Source organism: Bombina bombina, chromosome 6 (assembly GCF_027579735.1).
Source record: "Bombina bombina isolate aBomBom1 chromosome 6, aBomBom1.pri, whole genome shotgun sequence".
NCBI classification, from domain to species: Eukaryota; Metazoa; Chordata; class Amphibia; order Anura; family Bombinatoridae; genus Bombina; species Bombina bombina.
In genome coordinates this window covers 469,108,189-469,135,688 of record NC_069504.1, presented here as the reverse complement: position 1 = coordinate 469,135,688, position 27,500 = coordinate 469,108,189, and the positions used below count along the sequence as shown (strand labels likewise).

Below are 27,500 nucleotides of genomic sequence, written 5' to 3'. Positions count from 1 at the left end.
TAGTTTGAAGAACCCTGAGATAGAGCATACAATTTTAAACAAGGTTCCAATTTAATTTGCATCATTCGCTTGGTATTGTTAGTTGAAAAATAGCAATGCACTACTGGGAGTTAACACATTGGGTGACCCAATAAAATGGAGGCATATATGTGCCGCCACCAATCAGCAGCTCCTGAGCCTACCTACATATCCTTTTCAACAAGGTATACCAAGACAACTAAGCAAATTAGATAATAGAAGTAAATTGGAAAGTTGTTTAAAACATGTGCTCTATCTAAATTATGAAAGAAAAAATTGGGTTTCATGTGCCTTTTAATGAGGGACTCCATCTTGAATTTTCAGTTCACCAGATCTGTTTAAACCCTCAGATCAAAAACTGGTCTAGATAAAAAAAAAAAAAAAATTAGCTGAAAAAAAAGGTGAGTAAAAGCCTAATTAATGTTGAAAGACAAGTTTCATTAAATTGTTAGATTGCTGTGATCTTTTCGGCATCTTCTGGGAGCAAAATAGTGAAGCACAGTTGTTTTGAATTCCAGCTCATACCCAATTGAAATTTACAGCCCAGTTATCTGAAATTTTTCTTGTCTAGACATCTCTCTGTAGATAGTAAGTCCAGGTACCAGAAGAGAAATGAGCACAATTACTGCGGCTTGGCAGGGCTGTACTAGATCTGCCATCTCCTGGACACAAAGCGATCCTTAGAGCTTGAGGCCTTGTAATTCTGAAACAGTTATGAACAATGATAAACATGTTGTAAAAGCAATTCTTGGATTGCTGCTTCCAGATCTGCACCGGAAAAATAGTATGGTCTCTACCACATAATTAACACGGTATAATTAGTTGTATACCGTGTTGGTCTGTTTAGTTTATGGCAAACAGCTGAGTAAATGGTTGCCTGTCAGTGATACATATGGGCAGAAAGCGAGCCCCAGTAGACCTCTTTTCACTTATGTACTCAATTAAACAATCTAAACATTGAAGAGTATAATCTTTAGTGATTTACCCCCATCAGCTTAAAGGGACACTGAACCCAAAAAAATTTTATTTCGTGATTCAGATAGAGCATGCAATTTTAAGCAATTTTAAGCAACTTTCTAATTTACACCTATTATCAATTTTTCTTCGTTCTCTTGCTTTCTTTATTTGAAAGAAGGTTCAGGACCATGGAAAGCACTTGTTTATTGGTGGGTGAATTTATCCACCAATCGGCAAGAACAACCCAGTTTGTTCACCAAAAATGGTCCGCATCTAAACTTACATTCTTGCATTTCAAATAAAGATACCAAGAGAATGAAGACAATTTGATAATAGGAGTCAATTAGAAAGTTGCTTAAAATTGCATGCTCTATCTGAATCACGAAAGAAAAAATTTGGGTTCAGTGTCCCTTTAAGTCTTGCTGTGTACTTGTCATATAGGGGAAACATCCTGTGGATTACGCTGCTGCACTGCCTGTGGGGAAAGTTGATGGAAACTATGATGTCATCAAATTGAGACTTGGAGGCACCTGTTAACCTCTGCAATGACAATGTCAGGGCTTAGCAATATTGAACACATTTCCTTTTATACATACTAATCAAGGCCATATGTACACACTAATCTGTGATTGGTTAGCTCAAAACAAATCATAAAGCTTTATCTTTCAGCTTAGACTTTACATATGTGAATAAAATATGTCATTAATTCTCAGAATGCGCTATATATTGTCCAATACTATTACAGTAGAGGTTATAAAAAAGGAGTGCAATTAAAAATATATGTACAAATAAAAAACATATATCCTAATGCTCTTTTTATAACTGACTCATCTGAAAATACTTATATTGAATATATCAATCAGAAGTTTGGAGGAAAAAAAGTTGAGAAAGTGTGATGTATTATGCAAATAATAGTGACGAGGTGTTGGTGAAAGTGAGAATGATGTGTAAAAGTGAAGTATGTGAAGTCAATAAAATGTATATGATGTGTGTGAAATATGTACTGGATGAAAGTTATGTGGAGTGGTGAAGAAGTGTGAAAATGATGGTGTGTGCGATGCATAAGAAATATACTGGGGTGAAGTATGTAAAAAGTGAATGTGTGACTGTGAAAGTGTGTAGTAACAATGTTGGAAAGAAAACTAACCTAAAAGCGTGTGAACTAAAATGTGTGTGGGGGGAGGGGTTCCTTCCTTCTTCTTTCCCTTTCTCTTCCGTTTTGAGGTTTTCCTCTCTCTTTTATTCTTCGATTACAACCTTTACTGATAAATGATGAACAACTTTAAATCTGACTTTTTGATTATACCAAACAGACTGCCAGTTTTGAGTTTAAAAATAAAAAAAAAACTTTAGAAGCTAAGCTCTCGTGTCTGCTTCTTTTATATTAAACGGCATGTTGTCAATGGCATGAAATATGAAGACAGATTCTTGTTTAACTCTATGGTAAGCATAATGTTTAGCCACAGGTTTTGTTACAAAAATGACATGTGATTAAATATACCACATGAGTGGAACTACATAAATGATGTCTATTACAGAATTCTTATTCTGATACACTTGCCCTAAATATATCTTCAATTTCGGCATATTAACAAGATATACATGGTTTAGTACCACATTTAAAAAAACTTTCTTGGGTGAAAGCCAGGTAGAAGATCTAGATAAATCCTTGCTGAAATCTCTATTTAGTTTATTACCCATTATCTTGGCATTAGTGGGTAAAAATCTGATTTATTAATTAAATACTGACTCAACAGCTGATCTTTCTCTAAAATTTGGAGATATTTTCTAATATCTCATTCGCCACACAGTCAGGAATGCGGAACAAAACCACGCCCGAACACAAGGTGAACCGAATAGTCGAAAAAAGTGTGCCCAACCAAAATGCTGCGTCACTTCCAAAGGCCTCAAAGTTCCAACCACGAGGCCATAAACATCACACATAAGCAGGTTGAATCAAATAAACATGATTATAAATCCCCTGTTCAATCACCCCCCTCAGCAGATATTAACCCTTGATTCCAAGATACTAACAGAGACTCACTGAGACCCTTATGTCATATAGTTTAGACCCGCAAAGGTGTGTAACCTCCCGGGAAAACATTCACATTACAGTACATTGACGATAAAGTAAAATGAAACGATCTTACCAGAATATATGCCGTGGAACAGGGACACAGCCTTTCAAGTGTGACAAAACATAATTTATGTAAGAACTTACCTGATAAATTCATTTCTTTCATATTAGCAAGAGTCCATGAGCTAGTGACGTATGGGATATACATTCCTACCAGGAGGGGCAAAGTTTCCCAAACCTCAAAATGCCTACAAATACACCCCTCACCACACCCACAATTCAGTTTAACGAATAGCCAAGAAGTGGGGTGATAAAAAAGTGCGAAAGCATATAAAATAAGGAATTGGAATAATTGTGCTTTATACAAAATCATAACCACCACAAAAAAAGGGCGGGCCTCATGGACTCTTGCTAATATGAAAGAAATTAATTTATCAGGTAAGTTCTTACATAAATTATGTTTTCTTTCATGTAATTAGCAAGAGTCCATGAGCTAGTGACGTATGGGATAATGATTACCCAAGATGTGGATCTTTCCACACAAGAGTCACTAGAGAGGGAGGGATAAAATAAAGACAGCCAATTCCTGCTGAAAATAATCCACACCCAAAATAAAGTTTAATGAAAAACATAAGCAGAAGATTCAAACTGAAACCGCTGCCTGAAGTACTTTTCTACCAAAAACTGCTTCAGAAGAAGAAAATACATCAAAATGGTAGAATTTAGAAAAAGTATGCAAAGAGGACCAAGTTGCTGCTTTGCAAATCTGATCAACCGAAGCTTCATTCCTAAACGCCCAGGAAGTAGAAACTGACCTAGTAGAATGAGCTGTAATCCTCTGAGGCGGAGTTTTACCCGACTCAACATAGGCAAGATGAATTAAAGATTTCAACCAAGATGCCAAAGAAATGGCAGAAGCTTTCTGGCCTTTTCTAGCACCGGAAAAAATAACAAATAGACTAGAAGTCTTTCGGAAAGACTTAGTAGCTTCAACATAATATTTCAAAGCTCTAACAACATCCAAAGAATGCAACGATTTCTCCTTAGAATTCTTAGGATTAGGACATAATGAAGGAACCACAATTTCTCTACTAATGTTGTTGGAATTCACAACTTAAGGTAAAAATTCAAAAGAAGTTCGCAACACCGCCTTATCCTGATGAAAAATCAGAAAAGGAGACTCACAAGAAAGAGCAGATAATTCAGAAACTCTTCTGGCAGAAGAGATGGCCAAAAGGAACAAAACTTTCCAAGAAAGTAATTTAATGTCCAATGAATGCATAGGTTCAAACGGAGGAGCTTGAAGAGCTCCCAGAACCAAATTCAAACTCCAAGGAGGAGAAATTGACTTAATGACAGGTTTTATACGAACCAAAGCTTGTACAAAACAATGAATATCAGGAAGAATAGCAATCTTTCTGTGAAAAAGAACAGAAAGAGCAGAGATTTGACCTTTCAAGGAACTTGCGGACAAACCCTTATCTAAACCATCCTGAAGAAACTGTAAAATTCTCGGTATTCTAAAAGAATGCCAAGAAAAATGATGAGAAAGACACCAAGAAATATAAGTCTTCCAGACTCTATAATATATCTCTCTAGATACAGATTTACGAGCCTGTAACATAGTATTAATCACAGAGTCAGAGAAACCTCTTTGACCAAGAATCAAGCGTTCAATCTCCATACCTTTAAATTTAAGGATTTCAGATCCTGATGGAAAAAAGGACCTTGTGACAGAAGGTCTGGTCTTAACGGAAGAGTCCACGGTTGGCAAGAGGCCATCCGGACAAGATCCGCATACCAAAACCTGTGAGGCCATGCCGGAGCTACCAGCAGAACAAACGAGCATTCCTTCAGAATCTTGGAGATTACTCTTGGAAGAAGAACTAGAGGCGGAAAGATATAAGCAGGATGATACTTCCAAGGAAGTGATAATGCATCCACTGCCTCCGCCTGAGGATCCCGGGATCTGGACAGATACCTGGGAAGTTTCTTGTTTAGATGAGACGCCATCAGATCTATTTCTGGAAGTTCCCACATTTGAACAATCTGAAGAAATACCTCTGGGTGAAGAGACCATTCGCCCGGATGCAACGTTTGGCGACTGAGATAATCCGCTTCCCAATTGTCTATACCTGGGATATGAACCGCAGAGATTAGACAGGAGCTGGATTCCGCCCAAACCAAAATTCGAGATACTTCTTTCATAGCCAGAGGACTGTGAGTCCCTCCTTGATGATTGATGTATGCCACAGTTGTGACATTGTCTGTCTGAAAACAAATGAACGATTCTCTCTTCAGAAGAGGCCAAAACTGAAGAGCTCTGAAAATTGCACAGAGTTCCAAAATATTGATCGGTAATCTCACCTCCTGAGATTCCCAAACTCCTTGTGCCGTCAGAGATCCCCACACAGCTCCCCAACCTGTGAGACTTGCATCTGTTGAAATTACAGTCCAGGTCGGAAGCACAAAAGAAGCCCCCTGAATTAAACGATGGTGATCTGTCCACCACGTTAGAGAGTGTCGAACAATCGGTTTTAAAGATATTAATTGAGATATCTTTGTGTAATCCTTGCACCATTGATTCAGCATACAGAGCTGAAGAGGTCGCATGTGAAAACGAGCAAAGGGGATCGCGTCCGATGCAGCAGTCATAAGACCTAGAATTTCCATGCATAAGGCTACCGAAGGGAATGATTGTGACTGAAGGTTTCGACAAGCTGAAATCAATTTTAGACGTCTCTTGTCTGTTAAAGACAGAGTCATGGACACTGAATCTATCTGGAAACCCAGAAAAGTTACCCTTGTCTGAGGAATCAATGAACTTTTTGGTAAATTGATCCTCCAACCATGATCTTGAAGAAACAACACAAGTCGATTTGTATGAGATTCTGCTAAATGTAAAGACTGAGCAAGTACCAAGATATCGTCCAAATAAGGAAATACCACAATACCCTGTTCTCTGATTACAGACAGAAGGGCACCGAGAACCTTTGTAAAAATTCTTGGAGCTGTAGCTAGGCCAAACGGCAGAGCCACAAACTGGTAATGCTTGTCCAGAAAAGAGAATCTCAGGAACTGATAATGATCTGGATGAATCGGAATATGCAGATATACATCCTGTAAATCTATTGTGGACATATAATGCCCTTGCTGAACAAAAGGCAAGATAGTCCTTACAGTTACCATCTTGAACGTTGGTATCCTTACATAACGATTCAATATTTTTAGATCCAGAACTGGTCTGAAGGAATTCTCCTTCTTTGGTACAATGAAGAGATTTGAATAAAACCCCATCCCCTGTTCCGGAACTGGAACTGGCATAATTACTCCAGCCAACTCTAGATCTGAAACACAATTCAGAAATGCTTGAGCTTTCACTGGATTTACTGGGACACGGGAAAGAAAAAATCTCTTTGCAGGAGGTCTCATATTGAAACCAATTCTGTACCCTTCTGAAACAATGTTCTGAATCCAAAGATTGTGAACAGAATTGATCCAAATTTCTTTGAAAAAACGTAACCTGCCCCCTACCAGCTGAGCTGGAATGAGGGCCGCACCTTCATGTGGACTTAGAAGCAGGCTTTGCCTTTCTAGCAGGCTTGGATTTATTCCAGACCGGAGATGGTTTCCAAACTGAAACTGCTCCTGAGGATGAAGGATTAGGCTTTTGTTCTTTGTTGAAACGAAAGGAACGAAAACGATTATTAGCCCTGTTTTTACCCTTAGATTTTTTATCCTGTGGTAAAAAAGTTCCTTTCCCACCAGTAACAGTTGAGATAATAGAATCCAACTGAGAACCAAATAATTTGTTACCCTGGAAAGAAATGGAAAGTAGAGTTGATTTAGAAGCCATATCAGCATTCCAAGTCTTAAGCCATAAAGCTCTTCTAGCTAAAATAGCTAGAGACATAAACCTGACATCAACTCTGATAATATCAAAAATGGCATCACAGATAAAATTATTAGCATGCTGAAGAAGAATAATAATATCATGAGAATCATGATCTGTTACTTGTTGCGCTAAAGTTTCCAACCAAAAAGTTGAAGCTGCAGCAACATCAGCCAATGATATAGCAGGTCTAAGAAGATTACCTGAACACAGATAAGCTTTTCTTAGAAAGGATTCAATTTTCCTATCTAAAGGATCCTTAAACGAAGTACCATCTGACGTAGGAATAGTAGTACGTTTAGCAAGGGTAGAAATAGCCCCATCAACTTTAGGGATTTTGTCCCAAAATTCTAATCTGTCAGACGGCACAGGATATAATTGCTTAAAACGTTTAGAAGGAGTAAATGAATTACCCAATTTATCCCATTCTTTGGAAATTACTGCAGAAATAGCATTAGGAACAGGAAAAACTTCTGGAATAACCACAGGAGATTTAAATACCTTATCCAAACGTTTAGAATTAGTATCAAGAGGACCAGAATCCTCTATTTCTAAAGCAATTAGTACTTCTTTAAGTAAAGAACGAATAAATTCCATTTTAAATAAATATGAAGATTTATCAGCATCAATCTCTGAGACAGAATCCTCTGAACCAGAAGAGTCATCAGAATGATGATGTTCATTTAAAAATTCATCTGTAGGGAGAGAAGTTTTAAAAGATTTTTTACGTTTACTAGAAGGAGAAATAACAGACATAGCCTTCTTTATGGATTCAGAAACAAAATCTCTTATGTTATCAGGAACATTCTGCACCTTAGATGTTGAAGGAACTGCAACAGGCAATGGTACTTTACTAAAGGAAATATTATCTGCATTAACAAGTTTGTCATGACAATTAATACAAACAACAGCCGGAGGAATAGCTACCAAAAGTTTACAGCAGATACACTTAGCTTTGGTAGATCCAGCACTAGACAGCGATTTTCCTGTAGTATCTTCTGACTCAGATGCAACGTGAGACATCTTGCAATATGTAAGAGAAAAAACAACATATAAAGCAAAATTGATCAAATTCCTTAAATGACAGTTTCAGGAATGGGAAAAAATGCCAAAGAACAAGCTTCTAGCAACCAGAAGCAATGAAAAAAAGAGACTGAAATAATGTGGAGACAAAAGCGACGCCCATATTTTTAGCGCCAAATCAGACGCCCACATTATTTGGCGCCTAAATGCTTTTGGCGCCAAAAATGACGCCACATCCGTAACGCCGACATTTTTGGCGCAAAATAACGTCAAAAAATGACGCAACTTCCGGCGACACGTATGACGCCGGAAACGGAAAAGAATTTTTTGCGCCAAAAAAGTCCGCGCCAAGAATGACGCAATAAAATGAAGCATTTTCAGCCCCCGCGAGCCTAACAGCCCACAGCGAAAAAAGAGTCAAATTTTTGAAGGTAAGAAAAAAATGATTAATTCAAGTGCATTATCCCAAATATGAAACTGACTGTCTGAAAAATAAGGAAAGTTGAACATTCTGAGTCAAGGCAAATAAATGTTTGAATACATATATTTAGAACTTTATAAACAAAGTGCCCAACCATAGCTTAGAGTGTCACAGAAAATAAGATTTACTTACCCCAGGACACTCATCTACATGTTTGTAGAAAGCCAAACCAGTACTGAAACGAGAATCAGCAGAGGTAATGGTATATATAAGAGTATATCGTCGATCTGAAAAGGGAGGTAAGAGATGAATCTCTACGACCGATAACAGAGAACCTATGAAATAGACCCCGTAGAAGGAGATCACTGCATTCAAATAGGCAATACTCTCCTCACATCCCTCTGACATTCACTGCACGCTGAGAGGAAAACCGGGCTCCAACTTGCTGCGGAGCGCATATCAACGTAGAATCTAGCACAAACTTACTTCACCACCTCCATCGGAGGCAAAGTTTGTAAAACTGAATTGTGGGTGTGGTGAGGGGTGTATTTGTAGGCATTTTGAGGTTTGGGAAACTTTGCCCCTCCTGGTAGGAATGTATATCCCATACGTCACTAGCTCATGGACTCTTGCTAATTACATGAAAGAAATAGTGGCATCGCCTCTTCCATGGACATGAGAGAAGAAAGCAGGCAGCGGAGCGAAGTTCGACAACGCCGATTGCTTGAGGAGCTGTTAACATGAGTCGGGATGGTTTCGCAGAAAGACTCTCCCTGCATCTCCGGACTAACTTTCATCCAAGCCCTCACTGAGAGACTGACAGGACTACTTAAAACTCCTGTCTCATGCCAAAGAGTACTACCCTCCATAAGAGACAAAAAACAAAAATTTTAATATTCTGACACGTCTCTGCCAACCTCCTGGGACGAAAGGCAAAGAATGACTGGGGGGGGGGGGGGGTGAGGGGAGTGGGAGGCAAATTTAAGCCTTTGCATGGGGTGTTTCTGCCTCCTTCTTCTTATTCTAAAATTATTATTATACATTTTAACTCTTATCTTTGGAAAAACACCAAGGAATAAAGCACATTGGCTACTGCTGGGTATTCTCACATAGCCGGAAACCAATTGTCAGCATCATCCTTCAGAGCCCTACCACTGATGATAGGTGTGGCGGTATGTAGGGGGAGATATCGCTCTATTTGAACTTAACTTTTTACCCAACCTTGGCATTTTATTACCGGACTAGAGACAAGAACTTTTGAGTTCTTTACTTTTTCTGAACTTTCATTGTGGAGACGTTTTGCACTAGTCATTAACCAGTTAACAGATCTCAGATCAGTTCTGGGTACTCCATTGTTTTTTGCCCTCTGAAAACAATACTGATTTTTCAGTCTTTTTTGCTCCACAGAAATGAGGCAATTATTCTTAAATTATGGAATTAAAGGGATATGAAACCCAAAATTTGTATTTTGTTATTCAGACAGAGCATGCAATTTAAAAAAAGTTTCCAATTTACTTCTATTATCAAATACATTTGCTTTGTTCCCATGTTATTCTTTGATGAAGAGATACTTAGGTAGGTGTATGGAGCACTACATGGCAGGAAATAGTGCTGCTATCTAGTGTTCATATTACTAAAGGGACAGTCTACATCTATACAAACGTTAGCCCATACCTTAGATCTGTTACAGATTTTCATAACTCACCCCTTCAACCCTAAAGAGTCAGCGACACAACTAAAGTTATTTGAAATCAAAACTTATATTTTATTTGTTAAAAATGGCCAACAAACTCCTCCCAATCCCTTCTCCTCCTACCTTATAGTGAGGTTCTCTTTCTATCTAATACTCGTGCACGTAGCACCAAGTGACGTCAGTAATATCAAAATACGCACGCGCATCTTTAGGGAAGTGAGAAAGCAGAAGTCTGTCTGCACATTTGGACTAAAAAATAAAGCATAGTTATTTTTTGTTCCTCCGTTTCAATGTGCGAGACATCCAATTTCGTTATCAGTAATATTGAAAATTCAAATCTTATATATTTTAGATATTTGATCACACACATTATGATCTGATATGATAGTGGTGTCAAACGCTATTCGCAAATATTTTTATTTTTCACATTCACATAATTATCCTTTTTCCGTAACACCCTATACGTATAAAACAACTGCATTTTTTTATCTAATTTATTGAATAAATTAAAGCATCATTAAAATCGCACAATTGGCAAATGATAACATAGTTCGGTGTTGCACAGCATTTTGGTTCCGGATATTTGGTTCCATTACTGCTGCACATGTGCGAAACAACGAAAGCGCGAGACCAAATTTTAACTAGTGATCCATTTTTGATTGGACCATAGAAATTAACACATTCTATGATGTCGTTCTTAGGCGGAGCTGGGCGGCCATTTCTAACTGTCAAAATCTAAGTTTTGATTTCAAATAACTTTAGTTGTGTCGCTGACTCGTTAGGGTTGAAGGGGTGAGGTATGAAAATCTGCAACAGATCTAAGGTATGGGCTAATGTTTGTATAGATGTTGCAAAACTCCTGCCATATACTGCTCCAGACACGTGCATGCTTCTGAGCTTATGTCCCTGCTTTTCAACAAAACATTCCAAGAGAACGAAGAAAATTTGATAATAGAAGTAAACTAGAAAGTTGTTTCATGTCACTTTATAATAATGGAAAAAATGTGTAAGGGTTCATATTTCAAGGAGTCCTTGCAAGAATCAAGTCAATTGCCCGCCATCATAGATCTTAAGTAGGCTTCTTATATTCTAATCCATCCAGTTAAATTCAGGTTTTTAAGGATTGCTATAGAACAACTGTATTTTCAATCTGCAGCACTTTCTGGTCTAACCACTGATTCAGTGTTAATTTACAAGGTCCGTGATGCTCCTCTAACAAGCTTCAATTTTAGGGCATTTAAATCTTCTACTTACTTGGACAACATCCTGGTGATTCAGTTAATGTAGTTAAAAGTATTTTTTTAACACAGGTTTTTTTTTATTAATTTGGTTTCGAAATATAGATTCTGAATTCTCTGAATTTGTTTCTCCTTAATAGATATGTTTCAAAGTTCATTCAAGTGATCAGGAACTCAAAATAACTGATCATCATTCTGCAAAGGACGGTTTGACATTACTAGCAATGGATATGGTTAAGGATTAGTGCATCAACAGCCCCAATGATTTGTATCAGACAGCCAATCATTTCCACAAAAAGTGAGCTTCTCATTTGGTGTTGGTACTCCAGAGACTAGATTTCTGTAACCTATTGGACTGTATCAGTAGAAACAATTTTCTGATCAGATAGGGAACATTCAGGAATAATCTTTGAGCTCTGAAGAGATATTGTTTCATAGAATTAACTCTGTTAAGCATTCTGGATCTGAAACTTTGATGCTTCACCTGGTTGCAGTGTTACTCTATATGACCAAAAGTTTGTGGACACTCCTAATTTTTGGGTCAAGGTGTTTCAGTCACACCCACTGTGAATAGGTGCATAACCAGGAAATCTCCATGGAGAAATATTGTCAGTATAATCAGCCTTGCTGAAGAGCTCATTGACTTTAAATGCAGCACGGCTAAAGGATGCTACCTTTGCCACAAGTCAGTTTGTGGAATTTCTACCCTACTAGACCTGTTCAACTGTAGGTGCTATTATTGTGAAATGAAAGTGTCTAGGAATAACAGCCCAGCCACACAAAGTGTTAGACCATGCAAACTCTTAGCAGTGCTGCCAAAGTCTGAACTGCACAGCCCACAATAATCATCCTGTTGCTTCACTTATTACAGAGTTCCAAACTGACTCTTTAAAGAACATCAGCACAAGAACTGTGTGTCGGGAGGTTCAAGAAATGTACACAATCCTCACATCAAAATGCGCAATGCCAAGCGACGCCTGGAATGTATAAAGTCCACCATTGGACTCTGGAGCAATGGAAATGGGTTATCTGGAGTTATGAATCATGCTCCACTATATGACAGTCTGATGGAAGAAAATGGAAACGGCAGACACCAGGCAAATGCTACCTTTCAAAATGCATAAGGCCTACTGTAAAGTTTGGTAGAGGAGGGATAATGGTCTGGGGGGGGGGGGGTCAGAATTTTGGCTAGGTCTTTTAGTTTGAGTGAAGGGTCATCTTAATGTTACAAGATACAAATACGTTTTATACAACTGGGTGCTCCCACCTTTGTGGCCGCAGTTTGGGGTAGGCCCTTTCCTATTCAAACATGACTGTGCCCCTGTGCACAAAGCAAGGTCTATGAAGACATGGGTTGACAAGTTTGGTGTGGAGGAATTTTAGTGTCCTGCAGAGAGTCCTGACTTCAACCTCATTAAACACCTTTGAGATGAACTAGAATGCCGACTGCAAGCCAGTCCTTCTCATCCAACATCAGTGCCTGACCTCATAAATGCTCTTTTCTTTGGCTGAATTTGCACAAATTCCCACAGACACAGTACAAAATATTGTGTAAAGCCTTCCCAGAAGTGGTGATGCCCAACAAGCTCATATAGGTGTGATGGTTAGGTGTCCACATACTTACATATAGTGTATGCTAAAATTCTATGAAATTACATGATTACGGTGTGATATACTATCCATCAGGAAATATTTTGAAGAATGACTGCAATCAAGAAAGCTTCCAGTATCTTCAACTAAGTCATTTCACTGTGATCCTGAACATTCATTTTTTAGGTGTTCAAGATTTGATAGCATTCTTCCTTTTTGACACACCATTCATCTCATATGTATGTTTTAAAGGGACATAAATCTGCAGTATTAAAATGCTCTAATGGATTAGAACATTTTGTTATTGCACTATTGCTTGTCTATATCTATGTGTTTAACCCATGCAAAGGAAATTAGCCCACGGGTCAGCTACAGACCAGCAATTCACTACTGGTGCAGAGGTGAAAAGAGCTACTAAGTATATCTGTGAAAATATTTCTGTGAAAATCTGAACAACAACATATCAAACCCTAGAAAGTTTTGGAAACTCATAAATAACTTACAAAATCCTCCAATCCACTCCCAACCCCCCACTGTCAATGTGGACAACCATACCCTGCAACTCCCCTTAGAAGTAGCAAATGCCTTTAATAGTTATTTTGTCAGATGCTCAACCACCCTTATTGACAAACTAATAAATGGCACGCATCCTGAAACTACAAATGTGGATCAGGCCCCACTAAATCAGCAAAGACCCAATATAGAGAAGTTCAATTTTAGACCTGTACCCATCAATGTCATTAAGAAACACCTTTATAATCTAAAAATGAAAAACCAGTCTGGACCTGATCAAATCCCAGCAATGCTGTTGAAGCTCAGTGCGCCGGCAATTGCTAAACCGGTCACAACCCTAATTAACGAATCCTTGGTGTCTGGATACATACCCAAACTTTGGAAAACTGCAAGAGTAGTGCCAATCCATAAAAGTGGGGAATTAACCTTGGTTTCTAATTATCGCCCTATATCTTTGCTCCCAGTATTGTCAAAAATCTTAGAAAAATGCATCCATACGCAATTATGTGAGTATTACCAACAATCTAACTATCTGACCCCTGATCAATCAGGTTTCGCCCGAATCACTCCACTACAACTGCCCTCCTAAAAGTTTGCAACGACATCCAAACTGGCATGGAACAAGGAGACCTAACTGGAGCGATTTTCCTTGATTTTGCAAAGGCCTTTGACACAGTAGACCACGACATAATACTCTTCAAACTAAAAAACTCTGGTATTGCTGATCGTCCGTTAACCTGGTTTTGTTCATCTGTAATGATCACAATGTCTCCATTTCTGACAGCGACTTCCTCCCTCTCCCAGTCACGTGTGGTGTACCCCAAGGTTCCATTCTTGGCCCCCTACTATTCACATTATTTATAAAATGATCTGCCTAATGTCTGCAAATCCTCAACTATACACATGTACGCAGATGACACATTAATCTATGCAAACAATTCCGATCTGCCGCAGCTTGAAGCAGTGCTCCAACACCAGTTCACAAAGGTAGAAAAGTGGATCTCAAAAAACAAACTCTTCCTAAACTCTGACAAAACTGTCACAATGATCTTTGGAACGGGACCTAAATTACACAAATTACAAAATTCACATCTTCGCATCAAAACAAAATCCAATTGCACGCTGACCGCAGTCCACTCTTTTAAATACTTAGGTATGTTGTTAGACCCCAATCTATCTTTTGGCCTCCACATAGAAAAACGTGCATCTAAATTTTATCCAAAACAAGGTGCCCTGTTCAGAAACAAATCCTGCCTCAGCCCTACAGTAAAGGAAAAGATTGTACAGCAAATGCTGATGCCTATCTTGGATTACGGGGACGTAGTATATGCACCTGCACCGCAAACTCACCTTAATAAACTTAATACACTGTATAACTCGTTCTGCCGCTTTGTGCTACAATGTAACTACAGGACCCACCATTGTGACATGCTAAAAGAACTAAACTGGCTGTCGCTGGAATCCAGACGCACCCTCCATCTTTCCTGCCTTGTGTTTAAGAGCCTTCCTGGGAAGCTCCCACCCTACCTGAGCAGAGTGCTCTCCCCTGCTATTCCCACCTCCTATAACCTCCAATACAATAACAGCACATTATTTAACTTGCCTCAATACAAAAAGAAATCAGCTTGATCCTCCTTTTCCTACAGATCACCACAATTATGGAATGACCTCCCTCACACTTTAAAAATTTCCCCAAGCTTAATATCCTTTAAGAGATCCCTCTCTACATATCTCAAAACAGAATGTGCCTGTCATTGTTGATTAAATATTTCCTACCAGTTCTATGTTAAATGTTTGCCTATATTGTGTATTATTTATTGTTTTTGTATTTTATTGTACCCTATTGTATCAATGCAATGTTTTGTGGTCCCAGGACATACTTGAAAACAAGAGAAATCTCAATGTATCCTTCCTGGTAAAATATTTTATAAATAAATAAATAAATAAATAAATAAATAAATATCAAGGGTGGCCTATATGGATAGCTGCCAAACAATATCAGTGCTTATTTCAAAGTGACCACTTGTCTACTCAGGGTATGACTTTATAATGGGGTAAATGTTATAAAGTCTCTTCTGGACAGCTGTCCAAAACAGCCACTTGGTCTTTGAGAAAAATATTGGATGTATAAAACAATCTGCTTTCTTGCAAGCAACTTTTACCAGGATCCAGGAATATCTTACAGGCAGTAGTTCGTCAGACCTAGGCAAAAAGTTTTCTTCCCCCAAATGTGCTTTTATAAGGGCTGCTTTGGTACTGATCCTCCAGTTCCAAATTAAACATAATGAGAGTATAAGCAAGTAGACTCACTTTATAATTAAAAGTAATTAATATTTAGTGATATGTTGATATAATAACACACTATTTTGTGTGGTATCTGGCCAGTTTCTCAGTCATGTTTTGAAGTAAACCTTTTTTCCTACAAAATACGCCATTAATAATAATAATAATAATAATAATAATTTAAACAGAGAGGCAAGGTTCTTTAACTGAATATTGATAACTGGCCATGGGTGAATCAAGCAGGAGACCAAATACAAGTATCCTACAAATATATGCTACGTATCTTTTAAAAGGAGAGAACATGTGCCTGATACAAATTCACTCATGCAGTTTTTCAGGGTCCTACCACAACTACAATATAATGTAACTTATTTCTATAAGCAAACCAAAACAAATGTCCAATCATTGTCAATCTCTCAAGAAAGTCCATGACCCTTCACTCACACAACAGAAGGGATGTGCAGTCTCTCTTAAAAACAGAATTTATGCTTACCTGATAAATTTCTTTCTCCAACGGTGTGTCCGGTCCACGGCGTCATCCTTACTTGTGGGAATATTCTCTTCCCCAACAGGAAATGGCAAAGAGCACAGCAAAAGCTGCCCATATAGCCCCCCTCTGGCTCCGCCCCCCAGTCATTCGACCGACGGTTAGGAGAAAAAGGAGAAACTATAGGGTGCCGTGGTGACTGTAGTGAGAAAGAAATTTTTCAGACCTGATTAAAAAACCAGGGCGGGCCGTGGACCGGACACACCGTTGGAGAAAGAAATTTATCAGGTAAGCATAAATTCTGTTTTCTCCAACATTGGTGTGTCCGGTCCACGGCGTCATCCTTACTTGTGGGAATCAATACCAAAGCTTTAGGACACGGATGAAGGGAGGGAGCAAATCAGGTTACCTAAACGGAAGGTACCACGGCTTGCAAAACCTTTCTCCCAAAAATAGCCTCCGAAGAAGCATAAGTATCGAATTTGTAAAATTTGGCAAAAGTGTGCAGAGAAGACCAAGTCGCTGCCTTACATATCTGATCAACAGAATCCTCGTTCTTGAAGGCCCATGTGGAAGCCACAGCCCTAGTAGAGTGAGCTGTATTTTGTTCAGGAGGCTGCCGTCCGGCAGTCTCATAAGCCAATCGGATGATGCTTTTCAGCCAGAAAGAAAGAGAGGTAGCAGTAGCTTTTTGTCCTCTCCTCTTACCAGAGTAAACGACAAACAAAGATGAAGTTTGTCTGAAATCCTTTGTTGCGTCTAAATAGAACTTTAAAGCACGGACCACATCTAAATTGTGTAACAAACGTTCCTTCTTTTAAACTGGATTCAGACACAGAGAAGGAACAACTATTTCCTGGTTAATATTCTTGTTGGAAACTACTTTTGGAAGAAAACCAGGCTTGGTACGCAAAACAACCTTATCTGCATGGAACACCAGATAGGGTGGATCACACTGCAAAGCAGATAATTCAGAAACTCTTCTAGCAGAAGAAATAGCAACCAAAAACAGAACTTTCCAAGATAGTAACTTAATATCTATGGAATGTAAAGGTTCAAACGGAACCCCTTGAAGAACAGAAAGAACTAAATTTAGACTCCAAGGAGGAGTCATGGGTCTGTAAACAGGCTTGATTCTGACCAAAGCCTGTACAAAAGCTTGGACATCTGGCACAGCTGCCAAGCGTTTGTGTAATAAAACAGATAAAGCAGAAATCTGTCCTTTTAGAGAACTCGCTGACAACCCTTTATCCAAACCCTCTTGGAGAAAGGAAAGAATCTTAGGAATTTTAATTTTACTCCAGGAGAATCCCTTGGATTCACACCAACAGATATATTTTTTCCATATTTTATGGTAAATCTTTCTAGTCACAGGTTTTCTGGCTTGGACCAGAGTATCTATCACTGAATTTGAAAACCCACGCTTGGATAAAATCAAGCGTTCAATTTCCAAGCAGTCAGCTGCAGAGAAACTAGATTTGGATGTTCGAATGGACCTTGAACTAGAAGATCCTGTCTCAAAGGTAGCTTCCATGGTGGAGCCGATGACATATTCACCAGGTCTGCATACCAAGTCCTGCGTGGCCACGCAGGAGCTATCAGAATCACCGAGGCCTTCTCCTGTTTGATCCTGGCTACGAGCCTGGGAAGGAGAGGAAACGGTGGAAACACATAAGCTAGGTTGAACGACCAAGGCGCCACTAATGCATCCACTAGAGTCGCCTTGGGATCCCTGGATCTGGACCCGTAGCAAGGAACCTTGAAGTTCTGACGAGACGCCATCAGATCCATGTCTGGAATGCCCCATAATTGAGTCAACTGGGCAAACACCTCCGGGTGGAGTTCCCACTCCCCCGGATGGAAAGTCTGACGACTCAAATAATCCGCCTCCCAGTTGTCTACTCCTGGGATGTGAATTGCAGATAGATGGCAGGATTGATCCTCCTCCCATTTGATGATCTTGGATACTTCTCTTATCGCCAAGGAACTCCTTGTTCCTCCCTGATGGTTGATGTAAGCTACAGTCGTCATGTTGTCCGACTGGAATCTTATGAATCCGGCCTTTGCTAGTTGAGGCCAAGCCCGGAGCGCATTGAATATCGCTCTCAGTTCCAGGATGTTTATCGGGAGAAGAGACTCTTCCCGAGACCATAGACCCTGAGCTTTCAGAGAGTCCCAGACCGCGCCCCAGCCTAATAGACTGGCGTCGGTTGTGACAATGACCCACTCTGGTCTGCGGAAACTCATTCCCTGAGACAGGTGATCCTGAGTCAACCACCAACGGAGTGAGTCTCTGGTTACCTGGTCTACTTGAATCAGGGGAGACAAGTCTGCATAGTCCCCATTCCACTGATTGAGCATGCACAGTTGTAATGGTCTTAGATGAATTCGAGCAAAAGGAACTATGTCCATTGCTGCAACCATCAACCCTACTACTTCCATGCACTGAGCTATGGAAGGCTGCAGAATAGAAATAAGAACTTGACAAGCGTTTAGAAGCTTTGACTTTCTGACCTCTGTCAGGAAGATCTTCATTTCTAAGGAATCTATTATTGTTCCCAAAAAGGGAACTCTTGTTGACGGAGACAGGGAACTCTTTTCTACGTTCACCTTCCACCCGTGAGATCTGAGAAAGGCTAGAACAATGTCTGTATGAGCCTTTGCTTTGGAAAGAGACGACGCTTGGATTAGAATGTCGTCTAGGTAAGGTGCCACTGCAATGCCCCTTGGTCTTAGAACCGCTAGAAGGGACCCTAGCACCTTTGTGAAGATTCTGGGAGCAGTGGCTAAACCGAACGGAAGAGCCACGAACTGGTAATGTTTGTCCAGAAAGGCGAACCTTAGGAACTGATGATGATCTTTGTGGATAGGAATATGTAGGTACGCATCCACGGTAGTCATATATTGACCCTCCTGGATTGTAGGTAAAATTGTTCGAATGGTTTCCATTTTGAACGATGAAACTTTGAGAAATTTGTTTAAAATTTTTAAATCCAGAATTAGTCTGAAGGTTCCCTCTTTTTTGGGAACTACAAACAGGTTTGAGTAAAACCCCTGACCTTGTTCCACTGTTGGAACTGCGTGTATCACTCCCATCTTTAATAGATCTCCTACACAGTGTAAGAATGCCTGTCTCTTTATCCGGTCTGAAGATAAGCGAGACATGTGGAACCTTCCCCTTGGAGGAAGTTCCTTGAATTCTAGAAGATAACCCTGAGAAACTATTTCTAGTGCCTAGGGATCCGGAACATCTCTTGCCCAAGTCTGAGCAAAGAGAGAAAGTCTGCCCCCTACTACATCTGGTCCCGGATCGGGGGCTACCCCTTCATGCTGTCTTGGTAGCAGCAGCAGGCTTCTTGGCCTGTTTACCCTTGTTCAAGCCTTGCATTGGTTTCCAAGCTGGCTTAGCCTGGGAAGCGTTACCCTCTTGTCGAGGCTGCAGAGTTAGGAGACGGTCCGTTCCTGAAGTTACGAAAGGAACGAAAATTGGATTTATTCTTAGCCTTAAAAGGCCTATCTTGTGGGAGGGCATGGCCCTTTCCCCCAGTGATGTCTGAAATAATCTCCTTCAATTCTGGCCCAAAAAGGGTCTTACCTTTGAAAGGAATATTAAGCAATTTTGTCTTGGAAGATACATCCGCCGACCAAGATTTTAGCCAGAGCGCTCTGCGCGCCACAATTGCAAAACCTGAATTTTTCGCCGCTAACCTCGCCAATTGCAAAGCGGCATCTAAAATAAAGGAATTAGCTAACTTAAGTGCGTGAATTCTGTCCATGACTTCCTCATATGGAGTCTCCTTACTGAGCGACTTTTCTAGTTCATCGAACCAAAAACACGCCGCCGTAGTGACAGGAATAATGCACGAAATTGGTTGGAGGAGGAAACCTTGCTGAACAAAAATCTTTTTAAGCAAACCCTCCAATTTTTTATCCATAGGATCTTTGAAAGCACAATTGTCCTCAATGACAATAGTCGTGCGTTTAGCTAGCGTAGAAACTGCCCCCTCAACCTTAGGGACTGTTTGCCATGCGTCCTTCCTTGGGTCGACAATGGGGAACATTTTCTTAAATATAGGAGGTGGGACAAAAGGTATGTCTGGTTTCTCCCACTCCTTAGTCACTATGTCCGCCACCCTTTTAGGTATCGGAAAGGCATCAGGGTGCACAGGGACCTCTAGGAATTTGTCCATTTTGCACAATTTTTCTGGAATGACCAAAGAGTCACAATCATCCAGAGTAGTTAGTACATCCTTAAGTAAGGCGCGGAGGTGCTCTAACTTAAATTTAAACATCACAACATCAGGATCTGCCTGTTGAGAAACTTTTCCTGAATCAGAAATTTCTCCCTCCGACAAACCCTCCCTCACTGCCAATTCTGACTGGTGTGAGGGTATGACAGATAAATTATCATCAGCGCACTCTTGCTCTTTCACTGTATTTAAAACTGAGCAATCACGCTTTCTTTGAAATGCTGGCATTTTGGATAAAATATTAGCTATAGAATTATCCATTACTGCCATTAATTGTTGCATAGTAACAAGCATTGGCGCGTTAGATGTACTAGGTGTCGCCTGCGCGGGCATAACTGGTGTTGACACAGAAGGAGAGGATGGTGAACTACCCCCACTACCTTCATTTGAGGAATCATCTTGGGCAACCTTATTAAATGTGACAGTACTGTCCCTACTTTGTCTGGACGCCACGGCACAATTTTCACATACATTTAAAGGGGGAACCACCTTGGCCTCCATACATACAGAACAGAACATGTTCTATCTGAAGGTACAGACATGTTAGACAGGCTTATACAGGCTATTAATGCAATAAAACCGTTACTGTCTCTTTAAATTTTAAACAGAGCACACTTTATTTCTGAATGTTAGAAAAACTATGAAGGAAATATCCGATCCTTACCAAATTTGCACCCTAGTGTCTTAATGCTTTGAAAGTATTGCACACCAAGTTTGTAACCCCTTAAATGAGGAAACCGGAGCTATTTTATCAAATTAACAATTTTAAACCCACTACAGTCCCAGCCACAGCGTTTGCTGCGGCTTCACCTGTCCTTGGGGGTTATTCGCCACCGAAATAAGCCTTCCAGAAACGTTTTTAATGGCCACCAGACCCTCTCACATGAAGTTGCATGCACTGCATCCAGAAGAAACTGTGCAATTAAGGCGCGAAAATGAGGCTCTGCCTACTAGAGTGAAAGGCCCTTCCTGACTGGAAAGGTGTCTAAACGACTGCCTGGTGCTTAAAAACGTTACCAAAGTATTTTCAAGTTGTAAAACGCTTCAAACAACATATAAATATCGAATAAATCAATCGATTTAGCCCACAATAGTGTCAACCAGTATATAGCCCATTAATAAGCCTTCATTCTGTTATGAGTCTAAGAAAATGGCTTACCGATCCCAAAGAGGGAAAATGACAGTCTTCTAGCATTACTAAGTCTTGTTAGAAAATGGACTAGTCATACCTTGAGCAGAAAAGTCTGCAAACTGTTCCCCCCAACTGAAGATCTCTGGGCTCAACAGTCCTGCGTGGGAACAACACTTGATTTTAGTTACTGCTGCTAAAATCATACTCTTCTTTTAAACAGAACTCTTCATCCTTTTCTGTTTTAGAGTAAATAGTACAAACCGGCACTATTTTAAAATAACAAACTCTTGATAGAAGAATGAAAAACTACAACTAACACCACATACTCTTCACCATCTCCGTGGAGATGCTACTTGTTCAGAGCGGCAAAGAGAATGACTGGGGGGCGGAGCCAGAGGGGGGGCTATATGGTAAGCTTTTGCTGTGCTCTTTGCCATTTCCTGTTGGGGAAGAGAATATTCCCATAAGTAAGGATGACGCCGTGGACCGGACCCACCAATGTTGGAGAAAAGGTTAAAACATCCATCCAGGAACACCCTATACATTAACCAATTCCCAAAAATAAGTCCTGACTAAGACCCACCTAAAAGATCACATTCATTAATCAATATATTAGTCTAATAGAAAGCAAGTCTATCAGGCCATGCCTCGCTATCCATGCAAATAATTTAAAGAAATCATTAAAATTCATAAGTTAAGCTTCTGCAAGACTTTAACTGTCTAATGGAAAACGAGACATTCAAGAAAGAGTGTGAACAAAGCTGCAATAACGCACTAATCTGTACAGGGTTAATACCCAGCCACATTCCATTAGAGCGCACATCCTGAAATTCTTCCATAGATGCTCATCTAGACATTCCCATGTGAGAGCACAAGTTTATGTCTATCCTATCAAAAAGAAAAATCCAGACCAGCCACTCGTCTCATAACCCAAGTCACTAGCACAAATGCTACACAATATCCACAAACAAAAAATATGTCACCCACACATAATACCATTAGTAATCCACTTAGACACAAATAAATCTGTCAGTTTAATTCAAATATCTTCAAAGAACCACATTTCTGAAAAGAAGGCAAACACCAGAGAATTACTGACAAAGAAAATGTGATTATTTATGTAACTTACACTGAAGTAGCTTTGTGTCTATTAGCAGTTCCACGGTCATCAAAATCACCACCAGAATCACACAAGCCACCAGGAAACTGTTAACACCAGCACTGAGTAAAAACACATGACAAACTGTGGCACGTCTACCACAGCATGGCTTCAGCCAAGTAGACCTAAATAGAAAAAAAGACAAGTGATTAGTTAGAATTTATTAGGTCATACTACTGAACAGGTCATAAAAAACATAATTTATGCTTGCCTGATAAATTCCTTTCTTTCTTGGTTGTGAAAGTCCACGAAATTCCTTACTGTTGGGAATTCATCACATGGCCACCAGGAGGAGGCAGACACCCTACAGTAAAAGCTTAATATCCCTCCTACTTTCTGTTCCCTCCAAATTTTTCATAAAGCCAAGAATAGGAGGAAGTAGTAAGACGGATAGTAGGGTAAAGGAGGTGCAAACTAGAACTGCCACCAGTAACAAAAATATGCAGGATTGTGCACTCTCACCACCAAGAAAGGAATTTATCAGGTAAGCATAAATTTGGTTTTCTTTCTAATAGTGGTGAGAGTCCACGAAATTCCTTACTGTTGGGAACTAATACCCAAGCTGTGGAGTCCACTAAAAAAATGGGTGGGATAAAAGAGGTAGGCACCAATTTATGATGAACTAAGGTTAAAGGAGCTACCTGACAAAAGTTACCACAGCCGAGACAAAGACATTAAATAGATAACTGAAGTAACTCTGCAAATAAGATGCAGGGTTCATCAATGCCCCCCCCCTCTGGAAACCCAAGAAGTAGACACCGAACAAATCAAATAAACTGTAATACATAAAGGCGGTGACTGACCTGCCTCTAAATAAGTAAGAAATTCAGAGAATGAGATGCCTCAACTATGAAGCTACAGGAGTGGAAGTCGTCTTTCAACCCTTACTTTCACTTGAAAACAAATAAACTGAAAGAATACCAAAAGTGTTATAGAAGCCAGTAGAAAAAAAAGCCAAAGTCTTCCTCCAGAAGGAATGCCATAATAAAACATCAAAATTAGGTGATTATTGATTAATAATAAACTGCTAGCATTTAAGTAAATACAGATAATACAAAACAACAGAAGTGCAAATAAGCAAGGCCATGCCAAAGGAAAGTCCAAATAGGCAGAAAATCTGCCTCAGGCACCCGATTGCAGAGGATCACATGATCACAGAAAGACATGCAAGGAAGGAAAAGGACAAATATAATGAAGAATGTATGGATCAACTAATCCAATCCCACAGGGAACAATACTCACATTGGAGAGAGTTATAACTAAGCTCTAAGTGATGTTACAGGTAGGTATAAAGCCCCACGCTAACAAGGATGCAGTAGTTAAAATATTTTATTAAAAACAAGGACTGAAAAACAGACTGTATTAGTCAGATACTAAATGGGCATAAGACAATCTGGCAAAAGCAAACAGCCAAACATCTTAACAATTTGCAATTATTCGGAAGCCCTTAAGTTCTGAGCTTTGCTAATACAAATGTCCGTATATGTCCACAAAAATCCAACGCACGTTTCACTAGTCTGATGCCAGCTTTTTCCAAGGATAGCAAACATCTGATAGAAACCAGACTTTTAAACCTCAAGGTGTTACTTGATTGGTGGAAATTCTCAAACTTCCTCTGTTGCACCAAAATCAGCTGATTTTCTATATGATCCATTATATATCTGGATTACACTTAAGAAAATAGCATTTGTATATGTACATACAGATATAGTATTCAAATGACAATATATAGAAAATTCACAAAAAATAATGATTAAAACACATAAAAAAGATAATATATCCTGGGAATCGAACCACCGGATAAATGGTTCCAAAAGATAAAAGGCGGGTGTGTTATGGTGCAGTGGTCTAATACACTGCACCCTTCAAATTTTTCTCCACTAAGAATAGCGGTTTGAATCCCAATAGGGATTATTCTATTTCTCATTGTATATTTTGTTCACGTACATATATGTTCTATGCTCAAGTTCCATTGTAAACTTATGGTGTAGCATTAACACACTCAAATGAATAGATTTAAAAGGAATATAGACATAGAAAATGTCTAAATCCAGCATTGGCAAAAAAAGAGCAAAACTGCTTGACAGATATAATTATATATCTTTATCCTTCACCCACGGATAAGAGTTCCCACCACTCATGACCAAGGAAATAGAAAACTACAGACCATGTTCAAAAAAATATTTACGACTGGAGGATTTTTGTATTTTAATGTGCTTACTTAAAAAGGGACATGAATCCCATTTTTTTTCTTTCAATCCTTTTCCATAGTGTAAATTTAAAAGTCTCAACTGTGACACTACTTCAGCAGGCCACTACCTCAACCAAAGAGCTAAGGCAGAGATAGCTCCCACAGTACCAAGTCTAGACTCTTATAAAATGTAGTCTGATAATCCTGGAGAATTAATAAACTGACAAAATTAGTACCTCGTCTCTAGAAAGAGAGCTAGAAAAAAAAAAAAAAATGGTTTATACCACACAACTAAAAAGTGGACCAGTACCCTAGAAAATGAGTACAAAAACTAATCCTTAAACTATAATAAAACCAGTATTAATTACCCTAAACAATCTCCACCATTAAGGGCAATACAAATAGCCCACTCCACTAATCTTACCCAGATATGACTCCTGAGAATGCAGTAGATAGCCCATCCATTAATGTAACAAACAGTAGAAGTACATCTGCATGGCCAAACAGGAGGCTAAGGAGCTTCCTAGTAACACCCATGGCAGGCTTATGACCACAACTCCAGAGAGATTTACATTGCACGGCGGAGAACTCTCCTACGTCCCTCTCTTCCAGGAACTATCCATTGAGGGAAATGGTGGTTATAATTCAAGAAGTACAGTGCACCTGTCTTTGCCTATCTCCTTGACTAGGCAAAGAAAATACTAGGAGAGAACATGAAGTGGGAGGGATAGTTAAGCTTCTGCTATAGGGTGTCTTTGCCTCCTCCTGGGGGCCAGGTGATATATTCCCAACAGTAAGGAACTCTCACCACCATTAGAAAGAAATTAAATATTTACGACTGGAGGATTTTTGTATTTTAATGTGCTTACTTAAAAAGGGACATGAATCCCATTTTTTTTCTTTCAAGATTCAGAAGAGCATGTAATTCTAAACAACTTTACTTCTATAATTTAATTTGCTTCCTTCTCTTGTTATCCTTTGCTGAAAGGTTAATCTAGGTAAGCTCAGGAGCAGCAAAGAACCTAGGATCTAGCTGCCGATTGGTGTGTTTGTTTGTGTATATATATATATATATATATATATATATATATATATATATATATATATATATATATATATATATATATACACACAGTCTATATCCAATAAAGGACTGCACTCACTGGATTTAGTTTCAGAAACCTTCAAATCTTTATTGTGGTAACGTTTCGGGGTGAACAAAGTGTGCAATATATAGCACTAGCCCCACCCATCACAAACATCAAAATTGCGCCAAAAATCCATCACCATGGTAACACACAAACAAGGCCCCATGACCATACCACCAGAAAACACAATCAAAATACAAAATAAAACAAACTGCATATGCAAGTATTTTGCATAACCTCATAGTTGAACACTAATATATACAATCATCAGTAGTAGTAGATATTCAGTAGTTACAATAGAATCACTGTAATTAGTTACTGATCCAGTTTAAGTAGCTTAAAGTATATTTAGACAAGCAATGATGGAAAACACACTAATCAAATAATCAAATAATCAAAGTAAACATCATGCAAGAAGAGGAATCTATCTATCAGTTGCACTGTTTAAAAACATATCCACCTCCCTGTATCCAGTTACAGGACTCAATCTTAAGGAAATATACACATAAGCCATATCATATAAACATTGCAACATAGATTAGGCATTTAAACTTCTAGCATTTGAACTAGATGAAAAATAAACAAATAATAAAAGTCAATCAGATATATATAGATATATATGAGGTCTGTTACTGCTAATTCAATGTCCCCCATATTTATCCCAAGGCTTGCTATGACCAATCCTATGTAAAAGTATGTGAGCTATAAGTACTAATCTGACATTCTGGCAGATACAAATATACAAAAATACAAAATTGTCAAGCCCCCTGGGCGCGCAGAGCAATGTGTTGTGTCCCATGCGAGTTGAATATAACAAAAAGGCCCGTAGTTCCCAGTGTCAGGGTTCTATGCAGGATGTCTTAGCCGGTGTATTATACCCTAGTGTTGGGAGCTAAGATAGATGTAAACATGGGTGCGTGTATTTACCTATGTAGCAAGTCTGTGTACCGAGTCTGTAGTGCATCAGTGAAACAGGCGCGGCTCAACCCGGTATAGCGTGAGTGAGCTTGGAGCACGACCGCATGGCTAATTAGCATAGCCTGTCAGTCAGTCAATGGGCGTAGCTAGGTCACGGAGTGACAGCGGAGCCTGTGATTAGAGTTATGCCGGGCTGCTACTATACCTATCTCAACTGAGCTTCTTTGTGAGCCCCAAGAAAATCAAAGCTAGTATATCAGGCTTATATTAAATGGTCACATAGGTCTTAAATATGGTCTATTGTGAATAAGTATGTATAATCATATGTGTGCCTAAACATCAGAGCATTTGGTGGGAGCTATAAAAAACCGCTGTGTGCGTGATAATGGGAGGCAGGCAGATTCAGGATAAGACGAACCTAGAGCAACACGGATTTACTGCTTAAAACGTGAATCATTAGAAATTAAAAGATAAAAAATATAAAAAATTAAAAATAACCAAATTAATATT

General features: G+C 39.2%; 1 protein-coding gene across 1 annotated transcript in view; it reads right to left on the bottom strand.

The window, feature by feature from the left end:
* TMEM266 (transmembrane protein 266) overlaps positions 1-27,500 on the bottom strand; it is a 488,010-nt gene that overhangs the window by 395,847 nt on the left and 64,663 nt on the right. Inside the window, 1 exon segment of the mRNA XM_053717259.1 lies at positions 22,700-22,858. Coding sequence (XP_053573234.1) covers positions 22,700-22,858 — 159 coding nt within the window.